Consider the following 26,314-nt stretch of genomic DNA (forward strand, 5'->3'; position numbering starts at 1 on the left):
TTCTTACTTAAGAGTTTTTTTGTCTGGTTTTTAGTCCAATTATCCAAAAAAATTTTAATCAAGAAGCTTTTTCTAGGTGAGCAAAAATATTGTCTTGTTTTCAGAAATAATATGTTAAAATTAAATGAGATTTTTCTTAAAACTGAGCTGAATAATCTTTTAATTGGTAAGTAATATAAACTTCCGAGTGAAAACCAGATTATTTTGCTTGTTTTAATAAAAAAAATTAATTCATTTTAATATTTCATTCTTGAAGACAAGGCAATATATTATATTTATTAAGAAAATACTTATTGATATAGAATTTTTAGACATTTGGACTAGAAACAAGACAAAAACTATTTTTTGCAGTGTAGTAGTTCAACCAAGAATGATAATTCTATCTGTTATCATTTACTCACCCTCCACTTCTGTTTGAGTTTCTTTCTAGTGTTAAACATAAAAGACATTATACTGGAAGGATGCTGAACAAGAGCTGCTATTGACTTCATTAGTGTTTTGTTCCTACTACTATAGATCAATGGCTGCTTTTTTAACATACTTCAGAATTTTTACATTTGTGTTTAATAGAAAGAAAATTATATCCACTTGAGTCAATTGTGAGGAAATTTGCATTCTTTAAGACCGTACACAAGTATATTGACAGATTAACACGACTGAAATATCTCTAGCACAAAGCTGAAAAGTGCAATTACTTGAGGAAGGGAAGTCTGGTCATCCAGGATGCGCAGGATGCCGTAAGGTCGTGCTGAGATGAGATCCAGACAGCCATTAGAGTCTTCCAGAACTATAGGGTACCACTGGATGTGCTCTGCACTGTATTCCTCCTAACATAAACACACACACAGCCAACCATTTCAATCCCCTATAGTACTCATTATTTCCAGTCTTACCTGTAAAGCCCTATTTTGGGCTGTAATAACTTAAAAGAACAGTCCACCTAAAACAAAATTTACACACCATTTACACTCACTCGTGTGATTCCAACCTTTTTATTTACACAACCTGACAAAAGTCTTGTCGTCAATCCCTGTTTTAGGTGCAGCAAATCATAACTTGACTTCTAGTTGATCATTTGGAAAAGTGGCAGAAGGTAGGTAATTCTGATGAATCATCTGTTGAACTGCATCCTAATCATCACAAATACTGCAGAAGACATATTGGAACCCGCATGGAGTTCAAGATGATCACAGAAATCAAGTTTGGAAAAATCATGGTTTGGGGTTACGTTGAGTATGGGGGTGTGCGAGAGATCTGCAGAGTGAATGGCAACATCAACAGCCTGAGGTATCAAGACATTTGTGCTGCCTGTTACATTACAAACCACAGGAGAGGGCAAATTCTTCAGCAGGATAGTGCTCCTTCACATACTTCAGCCTACACATCAAAGTTCCTAAAAACAAAGCAGGTCAAGGTGCTCCAGGATTGGCCAGCCCAGTCACCATATATGAACATTATTGAGCATGTCTGGGGTAAAATGGAGGAGGCACTGAAGATGAATTCAAAGAATCTTGATGAACTTTGGGAGTCCTACAAGAACGCTTTCTTTGCTATTGCAGATGACTTTATTGATAAGTTATTTGAGTCCTTGCAGAGATGTATGGATGCAGTCCTCCAAGCTCATGGGAGTCATTCACAATAAAAATAAAAACAATTCCACTGCACCATGACTTTATGTTCTATACTTTACATAATTTATGTTAAGTGTCGAGACTTTTGTCGAATGCAAAGTCAGACCTTACTGTCCTAATTACATAATTAAAAATCAAGGCATGATCATATTTTATTTTGCTAAAATAAGTGTAATCTAGAGGACTTTGCCTTTCATATAAGTCACTTCTGATACCAAACTATCAACTAGATGTCAAGTTATTATTTGTTGTTCCTAAAACTTGGATAGGCAACAAGACTTTTGTCAGGTAGTGTATTTCTCTTTTCCAATGAAAACAAAAAACAAAAAAGATGATATTTTGAAAAATGTTGAATACCAATAGCTGTTGACTTCAAATGTAGGATAATACTCTGAAAAATACTATGGAAGTTTTTAGTTTTTATTTATTTATTTAAAAAAAAATCTTTGTTTCTTTTCATCAGAAGAAAAAAAATCTAATATATTTCGAACAGTTAGAGTGTCATTAAATGATGACAGAATTTAAATATTTTGGTAAACTATTTAGTTTAAACATCTACATTTAGTCATTTGGCAAAAACTTAGTATTTTGTCCAAAGCGACTTACAACTTGAGAAGACCTTCAGCAATTAAACAAGAAGAGGCAATAATTAAAGTGGTAAAGTGTGTTTGCCGGTTGTGTCTGGACGTAGAATTAGGTACTACAGTAAGGGGGAGTGTTTTTTTTATGGAGAGAGAGAGAGTAGAGTGAAGTGTGTTTCCACAGGTGGCATGTCAAGTCCATTCACCTGTGTGAAGACACTATAAATTCATAGTGGAATTTTTTAAGAATGTGACAGACAGACAGACAGACAGACAGACAGACAGACAGACAGACAGACAGACAGACAGACAGACAGACAGACAGACAGACAGACAGACACACACACACACAGTATATTATTATATATTATTATTATAAAATTTTTATTTATTTATTTTGTCATGGACATCACAATTGCACAACCAAATGCATTTGTTTAAGTGTTTTAGCAGACTTGCTAAATTTCTACAAGTGTCCACAGGAGCAGGAGGCTTAACACAAAATGAAAATAAAATATATACATAAACACTATTATAATCATTAAAACACATTCTAAACACATAAGCATTATAACTATTTAAAAGAAATTGCTATAAGCAAAAGCAAAGTGGTGTGATCAAATAAACTAATAATAAACTATTTGTGTAAACACTGCTGTTTTGTTTTTTAAGTACACGACTAAAAATATTTATATGATTTTCTTTTTTTAGGCTAACAGGTAAATATATATACCAAATATTTTTAATGAACAAAATGTGAGAATTATTACTGATGACAAACACTGACCTGCTCTTGTGCCACCAGGGCTCTGTTCACAAACTGCTGCAGCTGCTCATTGGCGAAGTTTATGCACAGCTGCTCAAAACTGTTCACACACAGGTCCTGTAACACACATTTGTTCAGTTCTTGCCCACACACCACTCAGGGGGCTTTCTCTATGTATTTAACAGATGCTAAATTCAGTGCCAATGTGCACATACTGTATATGCTTTAGCTATAAATGTTAATTAAATAAATACAAATTAAAAAGACAGGACATCTGATAGTAAAACTGTGACTTATGTAATGACGACCAAAAGGATACCTCAAAGCCATAAATATCCACAATGCCAACGGTGCTGTCCATCTCTGTGGGGATCAGCCACTCATTGATGCGTTCAAGCAGCCAGTCAAACAGCACAGAGTACAGCGTCTTGGCAATCGCATCTCTAAATCAAGAGCAATCAGTCAGAATTTCTCAAATACAACACGATTCTGATGAAGTTTCAAACATTTGGATAACCTGGATTCAATGGCACTTTCCACAGATAGAGGGCAGTAGATCCTATCATAAGTTGTTTCCTGCGGTAAGATAGAAAAAAACAAGGTTTTTTGGCTACACTGCTTGTGTTAAAGGAATATTCTGGGTTAAAAAAAAAAAAAATTTAACCACATACCCAGGTTTTTACTTCAGTACTATTGTGTTGTCATCAATATTATTACTTCATTTAAAAATGACAAAAGGTGAATATTAACACAGACTGTACCAGCCTTCAATTCTCCAGAAAATATTTTTAAAAAGCTATTTTGTTTTACATTTATTGATCGATTAATATATTTGTGATAATTATAGACAATTTAAGCTGCAAAGGGTTACGTTCAACTGTGTTTTTTAATTGTAAAGCTGTCAATTTTGCAGCTCTTTATATGTTTTAGCCAGCAACAATATTGTAAAATTAGACCTAATTAGACTACAACTTTTTAAATAAGTAATTTTAACTCACTAAAACCATGCTGATATTTAATTCATCTTTATTTCTATAGCATTTTTTTGCAATGTAGATCGTGTCAAAGCAGCAAATATGTATTGTGTAGCGTTGTGTTTACATTAGTGATACAGTGAATATAATTACTTTAATAATTTGCATTTAACTGTGTCTCAACCAGACACACCAGTTTGCTTTTTCATCAGAAAATGACAGACAAGCAGAAATGATCATCAATATTACACTAAGAATGCTGTTAAATGAGCTTAAAGAGCCCCTATTATGGGTTTTTGAAAATGACCATCTATGCAGCGTGTAACAGAGCACTAAGTGAATGGAAACAACCAGCTGAGAGTTAAATTTGGAAGTGAACAGACTTAGAGTCTGGTTCAGATCTTGCGCTTGAATGCGTCGACATTGATACAATACATCACCAAATATGAAATGCCGGTTCCAGTAAAATGAACGCGCCTTTCACTTCAGACACTACAGACATGAAGATGACGATCACTGACAGATTTGGCTGCGGGAAATAAAGGGTTAAAGTTCATTTTCACAACAATACTACAGTATAGCCAACCTTGAGCTGTGTTTGTTCCTGTCATTTTTCAGATTTTTGATACAATAACCTACGCTGCAATGCGGGATTCGTCAGCCGTTTGCTATTGAAGGAGACTATGGGACTTTGTCAGACTATGATAGGGACTTTGTCAGCAACTTTTACAATGCAGTTGCACCAGTTTCTTCTCCCTCCGGATCATAACATGTAAGTGTAATTAAAATTGTTGCCTCGTTTTGTGTAGTTTGCAAAATATGAGTTTAATTGTGAGATATAAGTTGATATCTCCCCGCGCTGCTTGTAATCATGTATGGATTATAGGTCAGTGCTTGTACGTTATTCTTCAGATGAAATCTTTATGGAGCTATTCACATATTGCATCCAAAACCACGTTGAAAACGTGATGCGTACTTCTTCCTTTACCAATTTAAATGCATTTCTGAACTCGCGATCCTCGGCCGTTTACAATGGCTATTATCAACTGTTCATACACACGCAGTCAATTTTCAAAATGCTTTTGCCACTGTGAATTAATACTGAATGTGTGTCATTGTAAAGAGTACAGTATATGCTGGTGTTTAACTGCATTACTTTATTGCATTCCTGCATTGGGCTCAGTCTTACATACTCTGTGTGCTACTTCATAGCCGTGGTGGGCGTTTCTCTCTGTCTAGTGCTGAACACAGTTGACCAATTACAACAGAATGGGCCATTAGACCAATAAGCGCAGATTTATTATGCGAAATAGGGGCTCGTTAACTATACTGAACCAGGAATATCCCTTTAATTCAACAAGCATGTGAAAAGGTGAATGTGTATTTGTTTGAGAGTGCTTGCAACTTGCTCACAGTCACCCGGTGTGTAATGACCGTCTGTAGGGCCTCGGCAGACACCTGAAGGAGGTTACCCACTCTCCGAGCTTCAGCTTCACTAAAAATACGGGCAACCTCAAACGATTCACTCTAATATTGCAAGGAGACAAACAGACACAGTTTTTCAAATAGGATCCTACAAGCTGAAGCTGTCTTTGAATGGGATAATCCAGACATCAGTACCTCATAAGAGCTGAAGCAAATGTTGCCCAGCTGCAGGATCGATGACAGAACGGCCCAGATTGTTGCAAGCTGATCTGCATGTAAACCAATTGTCTCCAAGCAGTGGACCAAGAGTATGAAGTCTTGCTTATCATATTTACCTAGCAGCTCACACGCCCTGCCCTTAAAAAGGCATTAAAATTTTAGAAATATCAGACACATATTAAGGCAACTTATGGGCTTATGTTTTACCTGGTTGAGGTAGAAGTAAGTTTCAGCTCCTTGCAGGTAAAGGTCTTGCTTGTCCCACTCATTCATTCCGGCCAACAGCTCATAAAACACATGATAGTTTCTTTCTTCTTTAGCCTAAAGGAACATCATAACATTTTATTTAATTAGTTTAAAGGAACACTCCACTTTTTGGGGGGGAAATGGGCTTATTTATAACTCCCCTAGAGTTGAGTTTCACCATTTTTTAAACAATTTAGCTTATTTCCGGTTCTGGAGCACTTTTAGCTTAGCTTAGCATAGATCATTGAATCGGATTAGACCATTAGCATCTCACTTAAAATAAAAAAAATGGTTTGACAATTTTTCTACTTACTGCTTGACTCCTCTGTAGCTACATAGTGTACCAAAGCCTAATTGCACACTACAGGCGACTCGCAGCGACAAAGCGTCAAGTGACTTTATTTCAATAGAGAGTGTACGACTTCCGGCGACCTCGGTCTAAGTGAGTGACAGTTACTGTTAACGACCAGGTGGGCTTGTCGAGCTATGCGACAAACTTAAGAATCCTTTAACTTAATGCAAATATAGAGCAACTTTCTTGAGCGACAGCCAATAGGAGCACCAATAGAGCTCACGTGATCCTCTCTCAGCTAGAGGCCGTTGTATTATTGCTGTATATACCTACACAGACCTGTGTTTGCAGCAGGTCGCCACCCAGAGCGACAGGCAGCTACAAAGTCGCCACTAGTCTGGATGAGGCATAAGACTTATAGGAAATGAAAAATTGCTATTTTTTTAGGACGATATATCTAGGAACTATATTCTCATTTTGCAACAGGCGCAATGATATTTTGCAGTGCTGTTATCTAGCTGAGGACTATTTTCATGTGCTACATAATATCATTTTGCCATCTGCAGCCATAATACAACAGTAAATTCCCTGATTATTACATCAGAATAAGAGTATAGTTCCTAGCCATATCTACCTAGTAGATTTTTCATTTTCCGTTGGTCTTAGTACACAATGAAAATGATCCAAACTCTTTCCAGCAGGCACAGGACATCAACATGATATCAGATTGACATTGTACCTCGATGTTGTCAGTGTCTAAGATTGGACAGAGGTAGGATTTTGGTTACTTTCCAACAAAAATCAATGTCTAATGATGTTACAGCTTGACATTTTGTGGATGTTACCTCTATGACATCTATCAAATGTTCACTTTTGGTTGCCTGGTGAATAAATGTTAGTATTTGACATTAATATGACGTTGGATTTTGGTCACTTCCCAACACAACCAAAAATCAACCAAATATCACTGTCATTTGATATCATTATTGGACATCAAAATAATGTTGTTCTTAGATGCTGGCTAGACACAGAATTTTGGTCACCCGACATCACAAGATAAATCTAACCTAACATTAATGTCTTATGATATAAGGAGTGGCTAGGCTGTGAGAGCCACGGTTAAGCCTTTTGAGTGACAAACTAGTGATACCTAATATAGGTAAAAAAGTATTATATTCTTCTCAAAATTGGATGCATTACAGCTGGTGAGACGATCCTATGTAATTGGAAGTGTCCCAGAGTGCCAGAAATAAAAGAGTGAATTAATAAGATTGAAATTGCATCGTACGAGTGTATGCTGGGGGAGAAGTACATAGAAAATGGGATAATCTCTGATGACATTTAAAATTACGATAAATAAGTATGTATTACAAAGGTACCACAACCGTAATTTTCATATAAGTTTACTATATGTTGTTTTTCTTAGTTGAATTTTCTAATATGTAACATGTATCATATGTGTAGTGTGAAGTGTGTTCTTTGTTCCTGGCTGTTGAATTATAATAATAACCTCTTATAGCGTTTTGTGCCTACTGGGTTTTTTACATTTATTAAGTGAGATGTTAAAAGTCTAATCCAGGGGTCTAGCCCAAACTCGGTCCTGGAGGGCCGGTGTCCTGCATAGTTTAGCTCCAACTTTCTTCAATACACCTGCTAAAAGTTACTAGTATACGTAGAAAGAGCTTGATTAGCTGGTTCAGGTGTGTCTAATTGGGGTTGGAACTAAACTTTGCAGGACACCGGCCCTCCAGGACCGAGTTTGGGCACCTCTGGTCTAATCCAATTCAATGATTTATGCTAAGCTGAAAGCTAAAAGTTCTTCCATCAGATCAGCTGATTAAAAAAAAAAGGTAAATGTGTGTATTTCCATAAAGGTGGAGGGTTCTTTTAAGATTCACTAAAGTGCCAGCTTATAAATAAACATCTCACCTGAAAGACGATTCTCGATTTTTCAAGAAGATATTTCGACAACGACGTCCCGACAACAACGCCCCTGAAAAAAAAAATCAACAGAAGATCATTTCTTGATCACACCACAGCTGAAATCAAATGAACAACATGCAATGGTACTTACTGGAGTATGTGGATGTGTAGGTACTTTCCAAATCGGCTGGAGTTATTGTTCAGTATTGTTTTGGCATTACCAAAGCTCTCAAGAATAGGCAAAACCTCCATTGGCTGATGAGGGGCAGATTATCCGTTTGAGTTATGAGATTCTGTCTTCATATTTCAAACCTAATCTTCCATATGGCTTGACAAATTGATTTACCTGACGCAATTTATCATTTCTGCCCTGATACATGGAACTCAGGTAGTGGACAATAAGCTTGGTGGCCTCTGTCTTGCCTGATCCACTTTGTCCACTGTTGAGAGAATCTACATTTATTCAAATGTATAATATAGGAATACTTTACCTTAATGTCATAGACAATGGTTATTATATATGCATTGCAAATGCATATGTAACATACTTCTAACCTTATGATAATGCAGTGCTCCTGTGTGGTAGTTTGAGACTGGCAAAAGGCAGCATCTGCTATGGCATATATATGACTGCCAAAAACATATGTCTTTTAACGACACTGCTAATATTTTTTAAATAACAATACAAAAATATAATCTGTAGTCACTCACGGGGGATTATTGTGCTTCTCTTTACCCTGGTATTGCTGCCTCAGTTCTTCAGTGTAGATGTTGATAGGCTTGAAGGGGTTGATGGACAGGAGCATATTGCCAATATATGTCTGTTGGATTTACTAAAGGATTAGTTCACTCAAAAATCTAAATTATGATATTAATTAATCACCCTCATGCTGTTCTAATGCCACGACACCTTTGTTCATATTCTGAACACAAATTAAGACAAGCTTTTTAACAGTTCTTATATGTTTAAAGTCCAGAAAAGGAACCAAGAACTTTGCCAAAACATTCACTGTGACTCAATGGTTCAACTGGAATCATACGAAGCACCAAGTACATTTTTGTGCACCAAAAAATTGCAAAAATTAAATTTGCTTGTTCTATTTCTGGACATCCTTATCTTAGAACCATTGCACCCTTTGGAAAACAAGAGAGGTCTTGGGTTTTAATAATTTGTGTTCCAATGATGAACAAAGTTCTAAGGGGGGTAATGATTGGAATGACATGAGAGTAAGTAATTATTAACAGAATTAAATTTTTAGTTGAACTAACCCTTTAAAATGTTTTAACAACAGTTAGAAAAAACAAAACAGCTGAGTGAGGTAAAGAAATATCTGATAATTTGGAAAAGGTCATGCATACATAAATAGAATCCCGATGAAATCGCTTCTTCAGATTTAGCAGAACAGAACTCTCACACACCTCTCTGGGGAAAAATGGACACTTTGGTTAATGTAATGTTAAAAGCAATTAAACAACGCTCAAAATCAAATAGCTTTGTTCATATAATCAGCATTTAACTGTGGCTTTTGTTGTAATGTCTACATGAGGACGTTTACATCAGGTGATTGCTGTGATGACTCACTCCAGCTGTGCCAAATCTTCCACCTCATCCACCTCCACAGCCTGGCTGCTTCCTGGCATCATTACCTGGGGCAGAAAGTAAAGTAAAGTAAGCAGAGCTGAGCTGTCACTGACATCCCCCGAAGGGCAGACATGTGGATAACACCCACACTCTTTCCCAGCTAGGACTTTCTCCTCGGATTCAAACTAACATTGCAGATGACTTTTTTGCTGAATCAAAAATCAAAGTTTGCTAAATCAAACTTCACAAGAATTATGTTAAAGTGTACCTATTTTACCCCCTTTTCAACATGTAAGATAAGCCTTTGTATCTCCAGAATGTGTCTGTAAAGTTTCAACTCCAAACACCAATCTATTTTTAATATACCTTATAATGTACATATTTTTTTTTTAACACACCGTAGCTGTTTTTGTGGTCAGTGCTTTTAATGCTAGTTTTCCCCACCCATCGTTCCCAAGTGCCTGTCAGAGTGTGCCTCAGTCTCCACCTCGGCTGGTTCAGATAAACAGCACAGTGACAAACATGAAGGAAGCAGATCTCTCGTAACGATTGTTTGAAATACTATATTGTCTCAATGATTATCTGATGAATTGGTTGTGGAGTTAATTTAAACCTTTCTGCAATTATGAGTCACACAAAATGTTGTTACAAAGTTCACGCACACACGTTATGCACGTTTAACTTTGCACTGTTATTGCACGGCAAATGTGACTGGATACATGTTAATATCCACTGCTGTATGGATATCCGTTATGTTAATGTACAAAATATACCTGATTTAACGTCCAGAAACAGCGATTGAAGCGTCTTTTTTATAATTTTACTGATATGCGGCTGTGTCAATAATATAAAAATAATAAATACATTTTTAAAACATGCACTGTTTAAAGCGTTTTAAACTTGTAAAACTGATTCTTGATGTCATTTGATGATGATCACAGCAAGCTAAACAGGTCTTTTAATCCTGGTTGCTTTGAGCACATCTTGTTGACATTTGTTGAACATTGATTATATGCGTTACAACAGACATGTTATTAAACCACACTTCTATGTCACATTGTGGTTGGTATCAAAATGGATGGATTTGGATCCTATTTTAACGTCATGTCATTGTAAAAAAAGACACTTATTTTCCTTTTATCACCCCAATATGACTGTGGCAACACTATACATACACACAGTTCAGTCCAAACAGCTTACAAAAGTTGATTTTCATCATAGGTGCCCTTTAAAGGTGAACAAAAAAACTGAAAAATGCTTTTGACCATTACGAGTGGCACAACACATTTGCAGCCAATCAGCAGTAAGGGGTGTGTCTAGTAAGTCAATGGCTGAGTTCCTGTTAAAGTCCACATGAACCGGAAGTTGCTGAGAATTTTATGTCATTATGTTGATGTAATTCTAACTGTAACAGAAGATTGAGTAGGGGGTGGAAATTTCTATTTGCACATCATTCCCTTGTAGCAAACTGAAAGTAAAAGAGGCATGGTCAAGAATATTGTTGGCTGAAGCCGTAAAACGTCAAAGTTATGAGTGTGTATGTTTTGTTGCTGTCAAACATCAACATCAGGTGCATCCCAAATCACATACTTATGCACTAATCTACGCCATTTTCATAGTGTAAGTAGTGCATTCACACTGAAAACTCTAAAAATAATAAGTGCACTTTAATTACCTGCATGATGCACTCATTCAACCGTTAAAAGGAAGTGTGGAATGTTAGACACTTCATGCACTCAACAGCTGCTGCTTCGATCACGTAATGGAAGGGGCGGAGCTTTTGGGCACTGATGTTGGATTACATCATTTATTTTGGAATGTGACGACAAAATTCTCCTACGAGAATAATTATATCGCCTCCCGATGGTGAATGAAGTTACACTCATGAAAGGTATTATTTGATAGTTTGGTCACTTATTTCAGTAATTTGGCAAACGTCAAACATCATCAGGGAAACAATTTGAACTTCCGCTAAGTAAAAGAAATGTTAGCATTCCATTTCAGATAACTCTACATTCATATATTATGCTGTTGAGTGTTTAAGTGCATAAGAACATAGCGCTTAAGTGCATTGTGTATAGTGTGCCATTTGGGACACAGCTATCATTTGGTAAAAATAATTTGATGCACCCTTAGTTACTGCATATTTCATACCTGTGTGCTGTTAAGTCTCTCCTCTAGCATGTTTTGCGTCGGATCTTCAGACTCCCATGGCCCTCTGCCATTATGGGTTGGAATAATGTGAGCATGTTCATCATCTTGATACACTGTCCATTTAGTGAGTTTCTCCACTGTTTGGTGGGGCAGGAGGTTCTCAGAGCGTAGCCAGTCTTGAGGATCCCCACACATCTGCTGAGTCTGCGCCCAGTGCATCTCCATCGGGGAGGGCAAAAGACCCTCACCCATCAGCTCTGCCACCTCTCTGTCCACATCCTCCTCATAGGCAGGTCTGATTCCTGCATCCCTCCATGTCTCTGGTTCTACCGGTACCGTTGCCTTCCTTAGATTCCTGTCCACTTCTTTGTTCTGTCCTGCACTTACACCATTAAGTAAAGGTTTAGACATGGGCAGCTTGGTGAGGTTTACTTGCGATCCCCCAAGTTTTCCCTTTGCGGCTTGTAGTATGCTTGTACCTTCTTTGATGCCTGATGTTGGCTCTTTAGTGTCTGCTTTGACCTCTGTTTGGCTCTCAATCCCTTGAGATTTGGAGCTGTCAGTTTTACCACTGCCACTAAGTTGAGTGCTTTTCTTTACAGATTTTAGCAAGCTAAGATCTGGCTTGACTGGAAGAACCAGACGAGCACCTGGCTTTGGTGGTTTACGCTCTGTGGTGCCTTCATTGCCTGTGCTGGTGCCAGTCAACAGAACAGTGGCTTCCTTTGCCTTGCCAATTTTGTTCATCCTTGGTAACACAATTGCATATTTGGCATCTCCTGGGTTGGCCTTTTCCTCAGCATCTTGTGGAGATGAACAAGGGTCCTCAGAGGAATCTCCCTGGGGATGAGCTGTAGTATCCTCTTCATTCTTGGAATCCTTTGAGATTGATTCTTCCTTCTTTGATTTCCCATTACTTGACATTTTCATAAGCATCTTATGTCGGATGAGATTCTTCTTTTTCTTGTCTCTACTACCCTTCGTCTTCAATGCCAAAGCAGGAAGCCATTTTGAGACCCCGATTGCTTGGGTGACAGCTGATAGCTTTCTTCGAACATGTATGCTCTTTGGTATCTTCTTCTGAATCCATCCTGAAACACGGCGCAATGTTGTCATGCCTCTTTTCCGGGCAACTAAACGCTCGGTTGACTTTGAGGGCATCTCTTCTTCGGGCTCAGCTTCGTCTTCCACTATATTCTCAGATAAATCTTGATTTAGTTCTTCAACAGCATCTTCAGTGTCTTTTGGAAGTTTCTCTTTCACACTCTTGCTTTTATCAGCTTTTTCTTTGCCTTTCATTGAAAACAGCATACGAGATTGCTTGTTCAACAACCCTTTAGGGCCTTTTGTTGGGTTTGCTTCTTTATCTTCCTGTTGATCTGCCTCCTCTGTCTTGACCATAGCCTTTGTTTTACTTGCCAACTGTAGAATTTGAGACTTACCTTTGGTGGCGCCACCTTTGGAGAGAGCCATTGCTTTCATTTGAACTGCTTTTGGAGAAACAGTGGGTTCTTTAGGGTCCTCTCCTTTCGAAGGCCCCTTCTTTTGTAATATCTTGGATTTTAACATCTTTTTTTGTCCCTGGAGATGTACTGACAGATTTAGCGGTGCTGTTTTCGCTGTTGAACGTGTCGTCTCTCCCGGAGTGCTTACCTCCCCTTTATCACTCAATGCCTCCGGTGAATCTACTTCTTCTGCACTGCTAACTGGTTCTTCTATGCTCTTACTTTCAGTAGGCCCATCAGAATTGCCCTCTCCTTCACTTGTCTTCTGTTCTTCTTCCTCCACTTCAGATTTTTTTTCTACATCTGACTGCTCTTCTTGAGCACTTAATACAGTTGCGTCAGTCTCAGCAGTGTCCTCAACACCATCTGACCCCTCCTTCTTCTCATCCTTGCATTCTTCATCACTTTCCTTCTCCGAGCTCTCTGCTTTCTCGCTCTCAGATTCGTCCTCTTCTGTATCAACCACTTTAGCACCCCTCCTTCTCCCGCCTTTTGCTGGAGTTTTGGTTTGTTTTTCTTTCTGGTCGTGTTTAGATTTGACAACTTTCCCAGCTCTCCCTTTACCCAAATTGCCATTATTTACCTTGATAGGTAAGTTTTTACCATTTTGCTTTCTCGCTTTCTGTCTAGAAGTCTCCATCTCAGTCTCTTCCTCCTCTGGTTCCTCGGTTTGTTCACCTTTCACAGTTTTCTTCCCATCCTTTTTGTTCTTCCCTTTCCCTGCTATCTCTTCCTTCTTTGAAGATTTATCCCCTTTGCCACTTTCATTATTATTTTGAGATTCCTTCTTTCCTCGTTTTTGAGCTGGTAGTGGTTCTTTTTTGTCAGTCTTTTCTGTCACCGCTTTCAGTTTCCCTCCCCTGCCCCTGTTGGGTGATTTCGCTGGAGGCATGTTTCTAGATCAAAGATGTCTCAATTTTACTCAATGTCAGGACATTTCTTTGAAGATCTAAAAGTATTAACACATTTGTACGTATTAAAAGATTTCAAAACCATGCATTAAGAAGGTATTCACATCTTAATATCGTTACAAATGCTATTAATTCTTTCAGCAAAACTTTTACTAATTTTGAACCTTTGTACAGGACAGGTGAAACTGATTCTTATCAGCAACCTAAACTGCCATGGGTAGAGATCCTATGTCATGTCTTTCAACTACAGTGCAAGGTGAACTTGACCTAATAGTCACCATTAGGGCTAGGTTTCAGGCTTTTCACTCTCAATAATGCCATTAGAGATGTGACTTTAGATACCGACAGATCAAGTATACTTGATTTAAGGTATTAAACATGACACTTCCAAGTATTCAATATGCATTTCTGTTTCAAAATGTTCAAAAACTAAATTAAAATGTGAGTTGACTCAAAAATCACATGAAAATGTACAACCAGCATAAACAACTTACAAACTAGGCTTATTTCCATTTAATACCAAATGGCCTACCTGTCTTCTCAGGAGCATACGAGGCATTGAGGGAGTTTTGAGAGGATTTCTGCTAGTCCTAAACACTCCATGGATTCCTCCCCTGACTGGACGCAAACACCTACTCTGTCTGTATTGCACGAACACACACCCACACAATCATCCATAGACATTCAAAGGCTTTAGTGAATAATTTATATTTGACGGGACACCATATATTTATGCAGCCATTCATATCGTCAGCTGCCGAACAGACGGTGGAAAGGTGAGAGGCTTCACTGCAGGGGTGACAAAAGGTGTTGATACATGAGAGAGCTGGAGAAACACTCTGACAGATGCTTACAAGGAAATTCCAGAAGATATTTATTTCATAAACTTTCAAAAACGTCTGTCTCTTTGCTCTCATAAAGATGTCTATTTTAGTATGTAGGATACTATAGTGAGTGAGAAAAATTTTAAAACATCTAGAATAACTTTTTTTTTTTTTTTTTTTGTCAGTTCTTAAATGAATTGATCTGTTCAACTAATATAAGAAATTAAATTAGTAAATTCTCTGGGTGTTTGGAAATTCTCTTTTGCTGTTTGGCCAATGGCGTAAACGGCTATTCTCTGGGATTTTCTAAGGGATGGTGTCAAATATCAGGAAAACATCTGAGCTACTGCGATTAGGGAACAAAGCAACTCTCAATAATAGATGATCAAAACTCTTGGCTATGTGTATGACAAGCTATCCAAGCAAAGGACATTTATTTTTAAAAAAATTAAATTTAAAAAGCTACAACTGCCATCATAAGCAGCAATGGAAATCCTAAACAGGTTTAAATTTTGGGTTAACTTAAAAAAATAAAGGTGTATAATTAAACAAATAATTAATAAATATTCTGGAATAAATAAATAAATATACTGGAAAGTTAGAACTTTCTATTTTAAATAAAAATGTCCCTTTAATGGCTTGATTTGGCCTATAAAAACACAATATTCACTATGAACCGGCAACTAGGACAGCAAGTAAGAAAACATCCTTTTTGGAAGTTTTTGGACTGTAACACTTTACTTAGGATACTTCAGAATGATGTTTTGACTTTATTTTCAGTAGCTTGTGTAATACATATGCATGCCACATTGAGCCACACTTACATATTTAATAAAACGATCAAATTTTATCTAACTTATTTTAGTTTTCAGAGTTTTATGGATAATCGTTGGATTCTGTCGTATACAGTAACTGTGAGAATCATGTCTGTTGACATGGTCCATCAAATACAAACTTATTTTGACTTAAAACGGAAGAGTTTTAAGAACTGTGACAAGTTTGCATCCATACACCAATGAATGGAGGATCTTAAAAGATGGCGCTCACTGTTAAACTTGTGCAAGTACAGATCTATTTAAATACACTAGTCTAACGAGTCTAATTTTATTTTACTATTAGACTGTGTGCAAATGCCCATTTTATAAGAAAATATGTCCTTTGTTTTGAACATTTACTATATAGTGTCTGTCATTTGGAAGAGCTGCCAGTTTCAGACCCCTGTATGGGTGCGATCATGACTTGACAGTGATTTTAACCATCTGGGGCTTGGGGTCAAATTTAAATCTAAATTGACTTCTAATTGGTATTATAAATATTATTTTATTAGATTAGAGCTAACCCATCCCTCACATAAAACCTTGCCTGTGATTCATATCACTTGTTTGCAAGTTGGCAGAATGCAAAATTCAGGAAAGACAGATTATAAATTCCTTTTTAATTAATTCCTTGTATTAATTTCAGATACATTAATCCACAAAATACAACTGTAAATATATCTTTGTCTGTAGAGTATAATTTTCATTTAGTCTATATTTTATTTATAACGCATAATTAAGGAGCAGTTATAGACAGATAGCCAACAAGAACCTTTATTTTAATTCTTTTGAAATTATTGTAATTTGTCAAGGCATCTACTCGATTTATCCAAATGTTTTTGATAACTGAAACTTGACTATTTTCTTCATTTGTATTTCAGAGTACATCACACTGCGAGTATTAGAGACATGAGCCATATTGACCTTATCTTCACATGAGCATACGGCAGTCATTGGAATGTTTTTGCCCCGAGACTTTCGCTCATTCACTTCCAAAGATTTTTAAAACAGCTTGTTATGCTGCTTGATGTTGCAAACTGATATTTTCTTATTATAATATTAAATTTTTTATGTATTTACATGAACATGTTTAATTGTAGCGGAAGCAGTTTTACTGTTTTCCTTTATTTATTATTAGTCATTTCTCCCATAGGCGACTGAATCGAAAGTTCTAATACAACTGCAAAAACGAGCGAACTTCCGCATTGTAAAACAAAGTCAATATGGTTTGTTTACACCTGGTTAATTAGTTTTTTTGTTTTTTTTTCCCCCAGATTGGATAGCTATCTGGTTTCTGATTTTAATTGAACTATTTCATTTCCTCATTCACTGTCAAAAATGAAATGAAACTAAATAATTAAAACAAAAACATCTCAATCTGTCATCTGTGGCCTTTTGTAGCTTATGCATTTGCGCTTGTTTATCTGATGATCATATAGCCTATATCACACGTGCGCTCTCATGTTTATTTTTTCCATTTTGGTTGGAGTAAAATTGGCATTTGTGGTTTCAACAAGCAGATGCATGTAGATGCAACTCGAATGCGTTGCAGAGAGCATTTACTTACACCTGTCTTTTCACATACGGATAGCGATCCAATCAGAACTATACATCAAGGGCCTAGGTGTAAAGAGCCCCAAAGAGAGCTCATTAATATTCATGACCCTTCCAAATAAGGTGAAATCAGACCTTTCTGTTCTAGGCCCAATTCCTTGGCTTCAAAATGTTTCTGTAGAATTTTTGCAGATATCAGAGAATAGTTTAAACAATGTATCAATGCATTCTATGGCACTTTTGTAGTATGAACCAACTCTATGAAATACAAATGCCCTCAAAAGTCACACATTTGCACTCATATTTACAGTGCTCAGCATAATTGAGAACACCCCATTTGAAAATGAATATTTTTCTCCATTTCTCAGTGAATATAGGCAATGTATTTTGGTGCATTTGAACAAAACAGATTTTTTTTAAACAGAATTTTATTATAATAATATTTGTCATCAAACATTTTAAGAAATTGAAAGATAATACAATTAAAATCTAGCTAAATATTGCAAAAACTATTGTATAAGCACACATGCAAAAATGTCTAACTTCCTATTCAAAGTATAAATTTAAAAGATCTGATTTGTGAGGGGTGTAATTATATATATGCTGAGCACTGTATGTATATATATATATATATATATATATATATATATATATATATATATATATATATATGTATATATATATATATATATATATATTTATACACACACACTAGGGCTGCATATATATTGTTTCAGCTTTGATATCGCATTGTGATCATTTGCAGTAGTCACACCGTACCATTTGTAACTTTACCAATGATTATTTTTATCTTTTTATGATTCAGTTACTGTTCTTGAATACTGTTAGACTCAGAAAACCATTAAACACTTTTTAAATTGCAAATTTTTTCTTGATTGTATTTATAGATTGTTATTCATGAAAATACTCTCGACACATGCAAATACAAAAATCCACTGCAAATAGCACAGACCACAATGAAAACGTGTCGAGGGACCCTAAAAAGTAGCGGTGTAACGCATCCCAAATCTCACAATTTGGATCACATTATGGCTTTTCAGTCACGGATTGGACCATTTTTCGGATCAGCCAAAGAGACAAATTTATTTTGCTTTCCATATATTACAAAAACAGCACTGCAAGAAACCTTTGGTTTTTTAAAAAACAGAACTTAGAAGCTGTAATTTTATTCAAACTAAAATGAAGAAATAATCAGCTGAAAGAAATTAAATTGTAATTTTTCAGTGAAAATGTCACTGTTACTACTACTGTTGCTGATGACGCTAAATCTAAGATTATAATTCGTACTCCATATACTCCATATTTATTTTTTAGTTTCATTTTCAATAAAGGATTCAGTTATTCACTCATAAAACTTCATGTTTCATTGCTAGATGGATCATTTCGATACAATTATTCAATGGCATATTCTTGATGGCTGGTTGTCGCCACCTATTGGTGAAATAATGTAATTGCTGCCTACAACTTCCATTTTTGAGCATCGTCAACTGCATATGACTGATTGTAATCTTTACCATGAACGTGGTTTTATCTAAACTATAAACTGTTCTCCCAGTACTTCTGTGTTATTTGACTGTTTGTAACTTCATAATTATCTCAAAAGACTAAAAACTGAATCTCTTTCTTGACTTTTGCATTTTTCAAACACAAATTTGAATGCAGCGACTAAGGATAATAATCATATGCAAATCACCATCATTTATAATTTATGTTGCGTGGGTGTTGAGATTCCTGATCTTTTAATGATTAATTGTGCAGTACACTGAATGCATTAATGCAGGCTCAACAAGTAGTGACAGAAAACACCTAAGAAACCCACCACATACTGAATAACCCACCATAACTTCCTCTGTCATCATTATATTTTTCATACATGTGATTTGAATGACAAAAGAGGCGATCTCTCTGTGATCGTTACAAATTTAGGATTAGTTTACAAGTAAAATAAAATCAGCAGGTCGTTTGTGTTCCGAACCGTGGGTTGTGTTCCGTACGAATCACGGTTCAACCATAATCCAATACACCCCTACTAACAAGTGAGAAGACGGTTTATTAGATTTTATGAAGATGCACGCCCACTCCCAATCTATCTAACATTATAAATTCCTTCCAAATATAAATATATAGAGATATTCAAGTTATCTGGTGAAATTGTATTCATATCACAATATATATTGCAAAATACAAAGCACATCGCAATGCTAGGTTTTTACAATATTGTGCAGCCCTAGTATACACCATCAAAACTACATAACAAGGTGCTTAGAAACTCAGATTTAATGCAAGAATGATTTTGATTGAGCTTTCTGACAGCAAACCAAACTTGAATAGTGGATACTGCATATTCTTCATATGTTAAATAGACTTCTACTGCATTCATCTACTCACCGTGATGCAGAATGGTTTAGGATTTTCCTCAATGAATCAATGAAAGAAGACAGATTGTGTGAAAAATCGTTTTACTGAGAAGACTGTAGTGTGAAATTAGAAAGAATAATAATTAGTGTTCTCATACAGAATCATCATGTTTCTACAAAAATATATTCTAGAGCTCCCCCCCAAAGAAAACGCTATAAAAGCATTTCAGGAGACAGTACCAAAATATTTCCTCAGATCAGAAAATACGGCCCTCCGCAGAAGTAACCCACCGTCCAAAAAAACAGGTACGGATTTTTTGTCATATACACATATATTAAAAACATTTGACTACAATATTTTTAAAATTACATTCCTAGATTACATCGTTCATTCGTGGCATAACAAAAACAGAATTACGTTAAAAAATAAAAATAAAACCAGAAAATAAAACCGAAAATCAAAACCTAGCCCCTCAGAAAGCTGTACACCCTAGAAACTACAGCATATGTACTACACAGTAGTGTACAAGTACCTATAAGAACTTGAATCTTGGACGGGGAAAAGGCAACACTACTTTTTGTGGAATACTTAATGTGTATGCGGTTTAATGTTAGCAACTAGTGCTAATGCTGCCTTAGTCATCCAACCCTTGTCAGCAACCGCTCATGGCATCCAAACGAAAGTATTTTACACCATCTACGTAAAACTCTGAGGTCATTGATCTGGTACAAAAGGGAAGTCATGCATTAAAAAAATAAGTTAAAAAAGAAACTGCGAGTCTTTGAAATGCCGCTGTGTTTGCTGAGGTGTTGTGAGCGGCTAGCGTGTGATGGAGTGAGTGGAAATACAGTGTTTGGTCTTGGCAGGCACTGGTGGTGGTCCCTCGCTCTCTCCTGTCCTGTCTGGGTGTAGGAGGTTTCGCTCTCTATGTCATGGTTCAGTAGTGGTAACTAGCAGTAGTGTTCAGATCGGAAGCAAGTCTAGAATGAAGAGCGCATCCACATTCATTCAGGCACTGGGAATTAAAAAAGGCTCAATCTGTGGACAGAAGACATAAAAAACCCACACAATATATTATTAGTGCTGTCAAATGTGATTAATCGTGATTAATTACATCCAAAATAAAAGTTTGTATTTTGGTAATGTGTGTGTGCTCACTGTGCAGGGTTCCCACACTTTCATAAACAGCTGATTCAAGAACCTTTTAAAGCACAATTCATTTTTAATCAGGCACTTTTATAATTCAAAGCCCAGGATATGTAGCACAATGAAAGGCTTTACTGTACTTAACATTGCACTTAATATTAGTTAAAAATGTAGTTTTCAAAAACAGTCCTGTACACAGAACTTCTAAAATTTGATGAATTCAATACTTGTAATATTCAAATGTGGTTTCTGAAATAATGATAAATGTGCATTCTTTGTCAGTGTTATTGCACAAGATTTAAACACATGATTTTTTATGGTTCTGACATTTGATAACAAATGTTAAAATAAATCTGTAAACAAATTGTCTAAAATTTAATTCAAGCACCTTCAACAGCCTAAGTTTGTTTTTAAGTACTTTCCAGGCCTGAAATCCGTATTTCTGAAATTCAAGTACTTTCAAGAAGCGTGGGAACCCTGACTGTGTACATAGTGTTTATATACAGTTGTAGTCAGAATTATTAGCCCCTCTTTTGAATTTATTTTCTTTTTAATATTTCCCAAATGACGTTTAACAGGATTAAGGACATTTTCACAGTATGTCTAATAATATTTTTTCTTCTGGAGAAAGTCTTATTTGTTTTATTTTGGCTAGAATAAAATCAGCTTATAATAATTCTGACACACACACACACACACACACACACACACACAGACACACACAGACACACACACACACACACACACACACACACACACACACACACACACACACACACACACACACACACACACACACACACACACACACACACACACACACACACACACACACACACCTTAAAAGCATTTAGGCATTATAAATTGTACCATTTGTAATCTTAACAATGATTAACTTTATTGAACTATTTTGATTTTGATCATTCAGTTACTGTACTTAAATACTGTTAGACTCAGAAAATGATAAAACACTTCTTTCAATCATATTAAAATAATAATATAATAACACTGTATTTACAATTAAATTAAAGATTAAAACATTAATGTTTTTATCAGATCATTATACGCTATATATGTTCCTTATTTCTGATTACGTTATTTTTCTTAATTTCTATTTTGTAACAGCCTTCAGAGTTGAAAGTAAGGATTTCATTGTAGAGGGAAATGCGCCTGACAGTAAAGCCTTTGATCTTTACATTAACACTGTAGTTTATGAGAAACAGCCCTTAATGGATATTTAATAAACATTTAATGAAGTGGCTTGAGACCAAAATAAAATGTTTTCAAGGAGAACTTTGTTTTAAAACAATAACAATAGGGGAAAATATACCAAAGCATACAAAACAATCATTTATTATATATTAATTTTGATACGGTTGTGTTTATATTTCATTTAATATTTATGTTTTACTTTTAATAGTGATTTAAGAACTTGTCAACAAGAAATGTAAATTAAAAAAGAAAAAATATTTTAATTTATAATTTTACACTATTATTATTATGAATAATAATAGTAAAAATATAAATAATAAAATTATTAATAATACTAGTATATCGTTATCATTATTTGTTTGTTTTTAACTTTTCTAAAAAAAAAAAAAACCTCCAAGGTCTCAGACTATTTTACATTCACTAATACACATACATTTGCATTTAGCTTTGCATTAAACAGAAAACATTCATATTAGTCATTAAAATTAATAATAATAATCTAACACTATTTACATTTTCCATCTTTGCATTTCATGAAGTGACTCAAATATAAAACAGGTCAGGCTTATGCACAATAAATAAATCAGAAGCACTCGTGCAGAGGACCTCCAAACATTTGTAAAGCCTTCATAACAACACACAACACACTACTGCACCCGAAGACAAAGATCTGCATTACTGGAAGACACTGATCACTATTCTTTCCAAATCTTTTCACAGGGGTAATAATTACAATATAACAATTATAATGCAAAATAACAATTGATGCTAATTAGCAACAGAAAAGTCATTACCTCCATTGCTCAGCACATTGCCTGCTTTAGGCTTAGTCTTCAGATTGTTCTCTAGGAACGTCCTTTGAATAAACAATTGGCAGAATATTATTCAGACCACACAAGCATTAATGAATATTAATAAAAAGAAATTAATATGTGAAAATGAAAAATCCTTACGTTTGATCTCCTTCTAGAGACTTCTGGATCTCCTGCAGAACACCTGAATTAAAGCAAGATGTGATTTAAACAGTTTTACCCACAATTGACTAATGTGAAGTACTCAAAAATGCGTTCATCCTTTCAAAAACTTGCACAGATATTAATGAGACAATATTATGGTGCAGGCAGATGGCAGCGTTACAAATCATGCGCACACATGACTGCACAGACCAGAACATGATCACTAGAACACGTTCAGCATGTTTAAATTGTAGTTTTTGTGTCATGGAACAAAAAGAGCAAGCAAGAAACAATCAACAAACTGACAATCATCTGATATGCTATCTAATGATTTGTCTAAACTGGAGAATATGCTGTCTAACTGCTGATTCCTGGTGTACTCACTCTCATCGTTGAGCAAAGCATGCTCCATTACTTGTCTAGCAGAATTCTCTGGAACACACAAGCACACGGATCAGTCCAGCGCAAACGTGCAAACGCTTTTAAGAGGAGTTATTCACACAATCTGCAATTGTGGGTACTGGCAGGCCACAGCAATGTTTTACCTTTATTAAAATAATGCTTTTTAAAATATTTTATTAATTATGATCTACTAATAAAATATAATAATAATAATAATAATCATTCATTCATTTTCTTTTCGGCTTAGTCCTTTTATTAATCTGGGGTCGCCACAGTGGAATGAACCGCCAACTTATCAAGCGTATGTTTTACATAGCTGATGCTCTTCCAGCTGCAATCTATCACTGGAAAACCCCCATGCACTCTCATTCGAACACATACACTATGGACAATTTAGCTTACCCGATTCACCTATAGTGCATTTTAAACACATGGAGAACATACAAACTTCACACAGAAATGCCAACAGACCCAGCCGAGGCCTGGAACCAGCGACCTTGTAATAATAATAATAATAATAATAATAATAATAATAATAATAATTGTACAATTTTATTTAAATTTTATAATTTATATAATCAAAAAATAATATAATAATAAATTAGATAATTCAGCTAATTTAATATTTTTATTTTATTGCTTTATTGTATTTATTAAGGATAGGTTTGAGTAAAATGTTTTACAAGATAAAGGCTTGATATTTCTTCCATATTAAAAAAAATAATTGTATATAATGAAATATTTTCATTCACAGCACTTGGTTTTTGAAAATATTTTCATTAGTTGACTGAAATGAGGGTTATTTTACCAAATAGAGATCTGAACTCTAAGTTTTGCATATACGCTTCTGAAATATTCTTCTTCTTATTATTATTAGTAATATTCATTCGTTGGTATTATTATTTATTTATTAAATGTTTTACCTTCTCTAAAATAGAAAAAATTTTCGCTTCTTTTTTCAGCTTCTACGTTGACTAATACACATCTAAATTTGCATTGAATTTGGCATTCAATAAAAAACATTTTAATAACATTAATAAAAATAAAAAAATATTAAAATTCTCTGTCAAAATAACGTATAGACATAACATTGAAATTTTCAACATGGCCCAGTTTCATCAATTACAGATTGTGTTTGTAAGTCATCTGCATGAGACTTATGGGAATAATGTGGGAAAGCATTCAACAAAGCACTAACAACATGCGTTTTAGTATTAGACGTTTAGTTCTCACACACAACTAGAAAAAAAAAAAAAAGAGAAGAAAACTCTAAATCTCACCATATCCTTCACTGTCCCCTTTGAAATTTCTGGAAAGACAAAACAAACAAACATCAATATATTAACACTTTGGTACATTGTTTACAACCGAAAACTAAATCTGAAATGGTGTCGCTTATTAAAGCAGCAGTCTAAAACAACTAATCTAATCACCAAAAATACAAAATGGCACTTTCAGGTTCCAAAACTCTTTATTGTCACTGTACTGAGTATTTAGTACAGCAAAATTAGAGCTTACAGTGCAAAAAAAACTAACAAACAAAAAAGAATAAACATATTGCACAGTAACTGAGTAGTGAGATTCCATATACACAAGAATAATGTAACAGAATCTTAAATACGAATGGAGTATTGATACAATACAACACAGTGATTGACTGTGAAATAAAAGTGTTAAAGACAACATTGCACAAAAGATGCAATATTTAACATACAGTATTGCACTTCAAGAATGAACAAAGTAAGAGAATGGCCTGCTTTGATAACACTCTCTCCTTGTGCTTCACTATTTGAAATCCTGTTGTCTTATTATTTTATGTCATGAGTTTATATGCATTTATTTTTGCATGGAGTATGTTTATTTACTTATTGTTGTATTAAAGCTCTCTATATGAAGGGTATCCACTACATTAAAGTCACAAATATATGAGTGGAGAGGCAGGATTTTAAATAGCCTTCTGTCTCATAGCTAGACATTGTATGTGTTATTATTTTATTGTTAAAGACACGATGCATTTGTCTTTGTTTAGTGATACTCTTTACATGACTACACACACCTGTGTTCGGTGGGTACTCCATCCGGCAAGTCCCTGTTAACAGGGCTTGATGGGCTCTTGGACCTCATCTGGAGGGGAGGCTCAACCAGACAGTGAGGTTGCACGACCCAACGGGTGGAGAGAGAAAACCGCTCAAACTCGGACGGAGAGATCAGGTAGAAACCTACAAGAGGACCAGACAGAGTTTCACAGGTAATCACATGGAAGCTGCTTTACACTGGGGAGTTTGTAAAAAATGAATGCAAATGTTTTACTTGCAACAGTTTTTTTATCATCAGAATTCAGGATATTCACCTCATAATTCTGGCTAATTTCCCTCAGAAGTTCACATCTTGAAATTTTGCAATTTTCCTTTCAGAATTCTTAGTTTACATCTGACAATTCTCACATTTTTGTTTCTGTTAGAATTTTAGGTACAGATGTGGCTACTGAGAATGCACGAGTGAATTAAGATGTAACATGGTACTGCAGTAATGCGCAGCACAGCACAACATGGACTAACACCCGAAATACATAGCCAGCAGGGGGCAGTTATGTAACATAGTGAACATACTGAACTTATATATTGAAGCAGATAGAGCATGCGAGCGGAGCGGAGTAAACTCCGCTAACCATTCTGCTTCATGGTCGTATGCTTGCTCGCTAGTAAACCATTACCGCTTGTAACTAAAAAAATCTTAAATAACTGTCTAAAATTAAAGTACTTCGATAAAATAAGTTTCTCTTTCAAAGCGGTATTAATGCTTGTCCTTTTTTCTTTC

At 35.5% G+C, this 26,314-nt stretch overlaps 2 protein-coding genes across 3 annotated transcripts in view; both read right to left on the bottom strand.

The window, feature by feature from the left end:
* Positions 1-20,251, bottom strand: part of myo15b (myosin XVB) — an 82,831-nt gene extending 62,580 nt beyond the window's left edge. Inside the window, exons 1-17 of the mRNA XM_087276638.1 lie at positions 19,812-20,251; positions 14,742-14,850; positions 11,794-14,247; positions 9,640-9,704; positions 9,417-9,480; positions 8,769-8,878; positions 8,613-8,687; positions 8,404-8,497; positions 8,209-8,312; positions 8,064-8,127; positions 5,804-5,917; positions 5,573-5,734; positions 5,366-5,479; positions 3,496-3,554; positions 3,298-3,421; positions 3,000-3,095; positions 696-827 (exon numbers count right to left, since the gene is read on the bottom strand). Of these exons, the coding sequence (XP_087132764.1) occupies positions 696-827; positions 3,000-3,095; positions 3,298-3,421; positions 3,496-3,554; positions 5,366-5,479; positions 5,573-5,734; positions 5,804-5,917; positions 8,064-8,127; positions 8,209-8,312; positions 8,404-8,497; positions 8,613-8,687; positions 8,769-8,878; positions 9,417-9,480; positions 9,640-9,704; positions 11,794-14,190 (3,774 nt within the window). The 5' untranslated portion in view covers positions 14,191-14,247; positions 14,742-14,850; positions 19,812-20,251. The remainder of the gene's footprint in view (positions 1-695; positions 828-2,999; positions 3,096-3,297; positions 3,422-3,495; positions 3,555-5,365; positions 5,480-5,572; positions 5,735-5,803; positions 5,918-8,063; positions 8,128-8,208; positions 8,313-8,403; positions 8,498-8,612; positions 8,688-8,768; positions 8,879-9,416; positions 9,481-9,639; positions 9,705-11,793; positions 14,248-14,741; positions 14,851-19,811) is intronic.
* Positions 19,866-26,314, bottom strand: part of llgl2 (LLGL scribble cell polarity complex component 2) — a 57,052-nt gene continuing 50,603 nt past the window's right edge. Inside the window, 6 exon segments of one of the 2 annotated variants that reach the window (NM_212582.1) lie at positions 19,866-20,819; positions 22,934-22,995; positions 23,093-23,135; positions 23,480-23,527; positions 24,778-24,806; positions 25,554-25,716. In NM_212582.1, the coding sequence (NP_997747.1) occupies positions 20,815-20,819; positions 22,934-22,995; positions 23,093-23,135; positions 23,480-23,527; positions 24,778-24,806; positions 25,554-25,716 (350 nt within the window). In that variant the 3' untranslated portion in view covers positions 19,866-20,814. 2 annotated transcript variants of the gene reach the window in all.

The sequence above is a fragment of the Danio rerio genome, chromosome 12 (assembly GCF_052040795.2).
Source record: "Danio rerio strain M-AB ecotype USA chromosome 12, GRCz13ab, whole genome shotgun sequence".
NCBI lineage: Eukaryota > Metazoa > Chordata > Actinopteri > Cypriniformes > Danionidae > Danio > Danio rerio.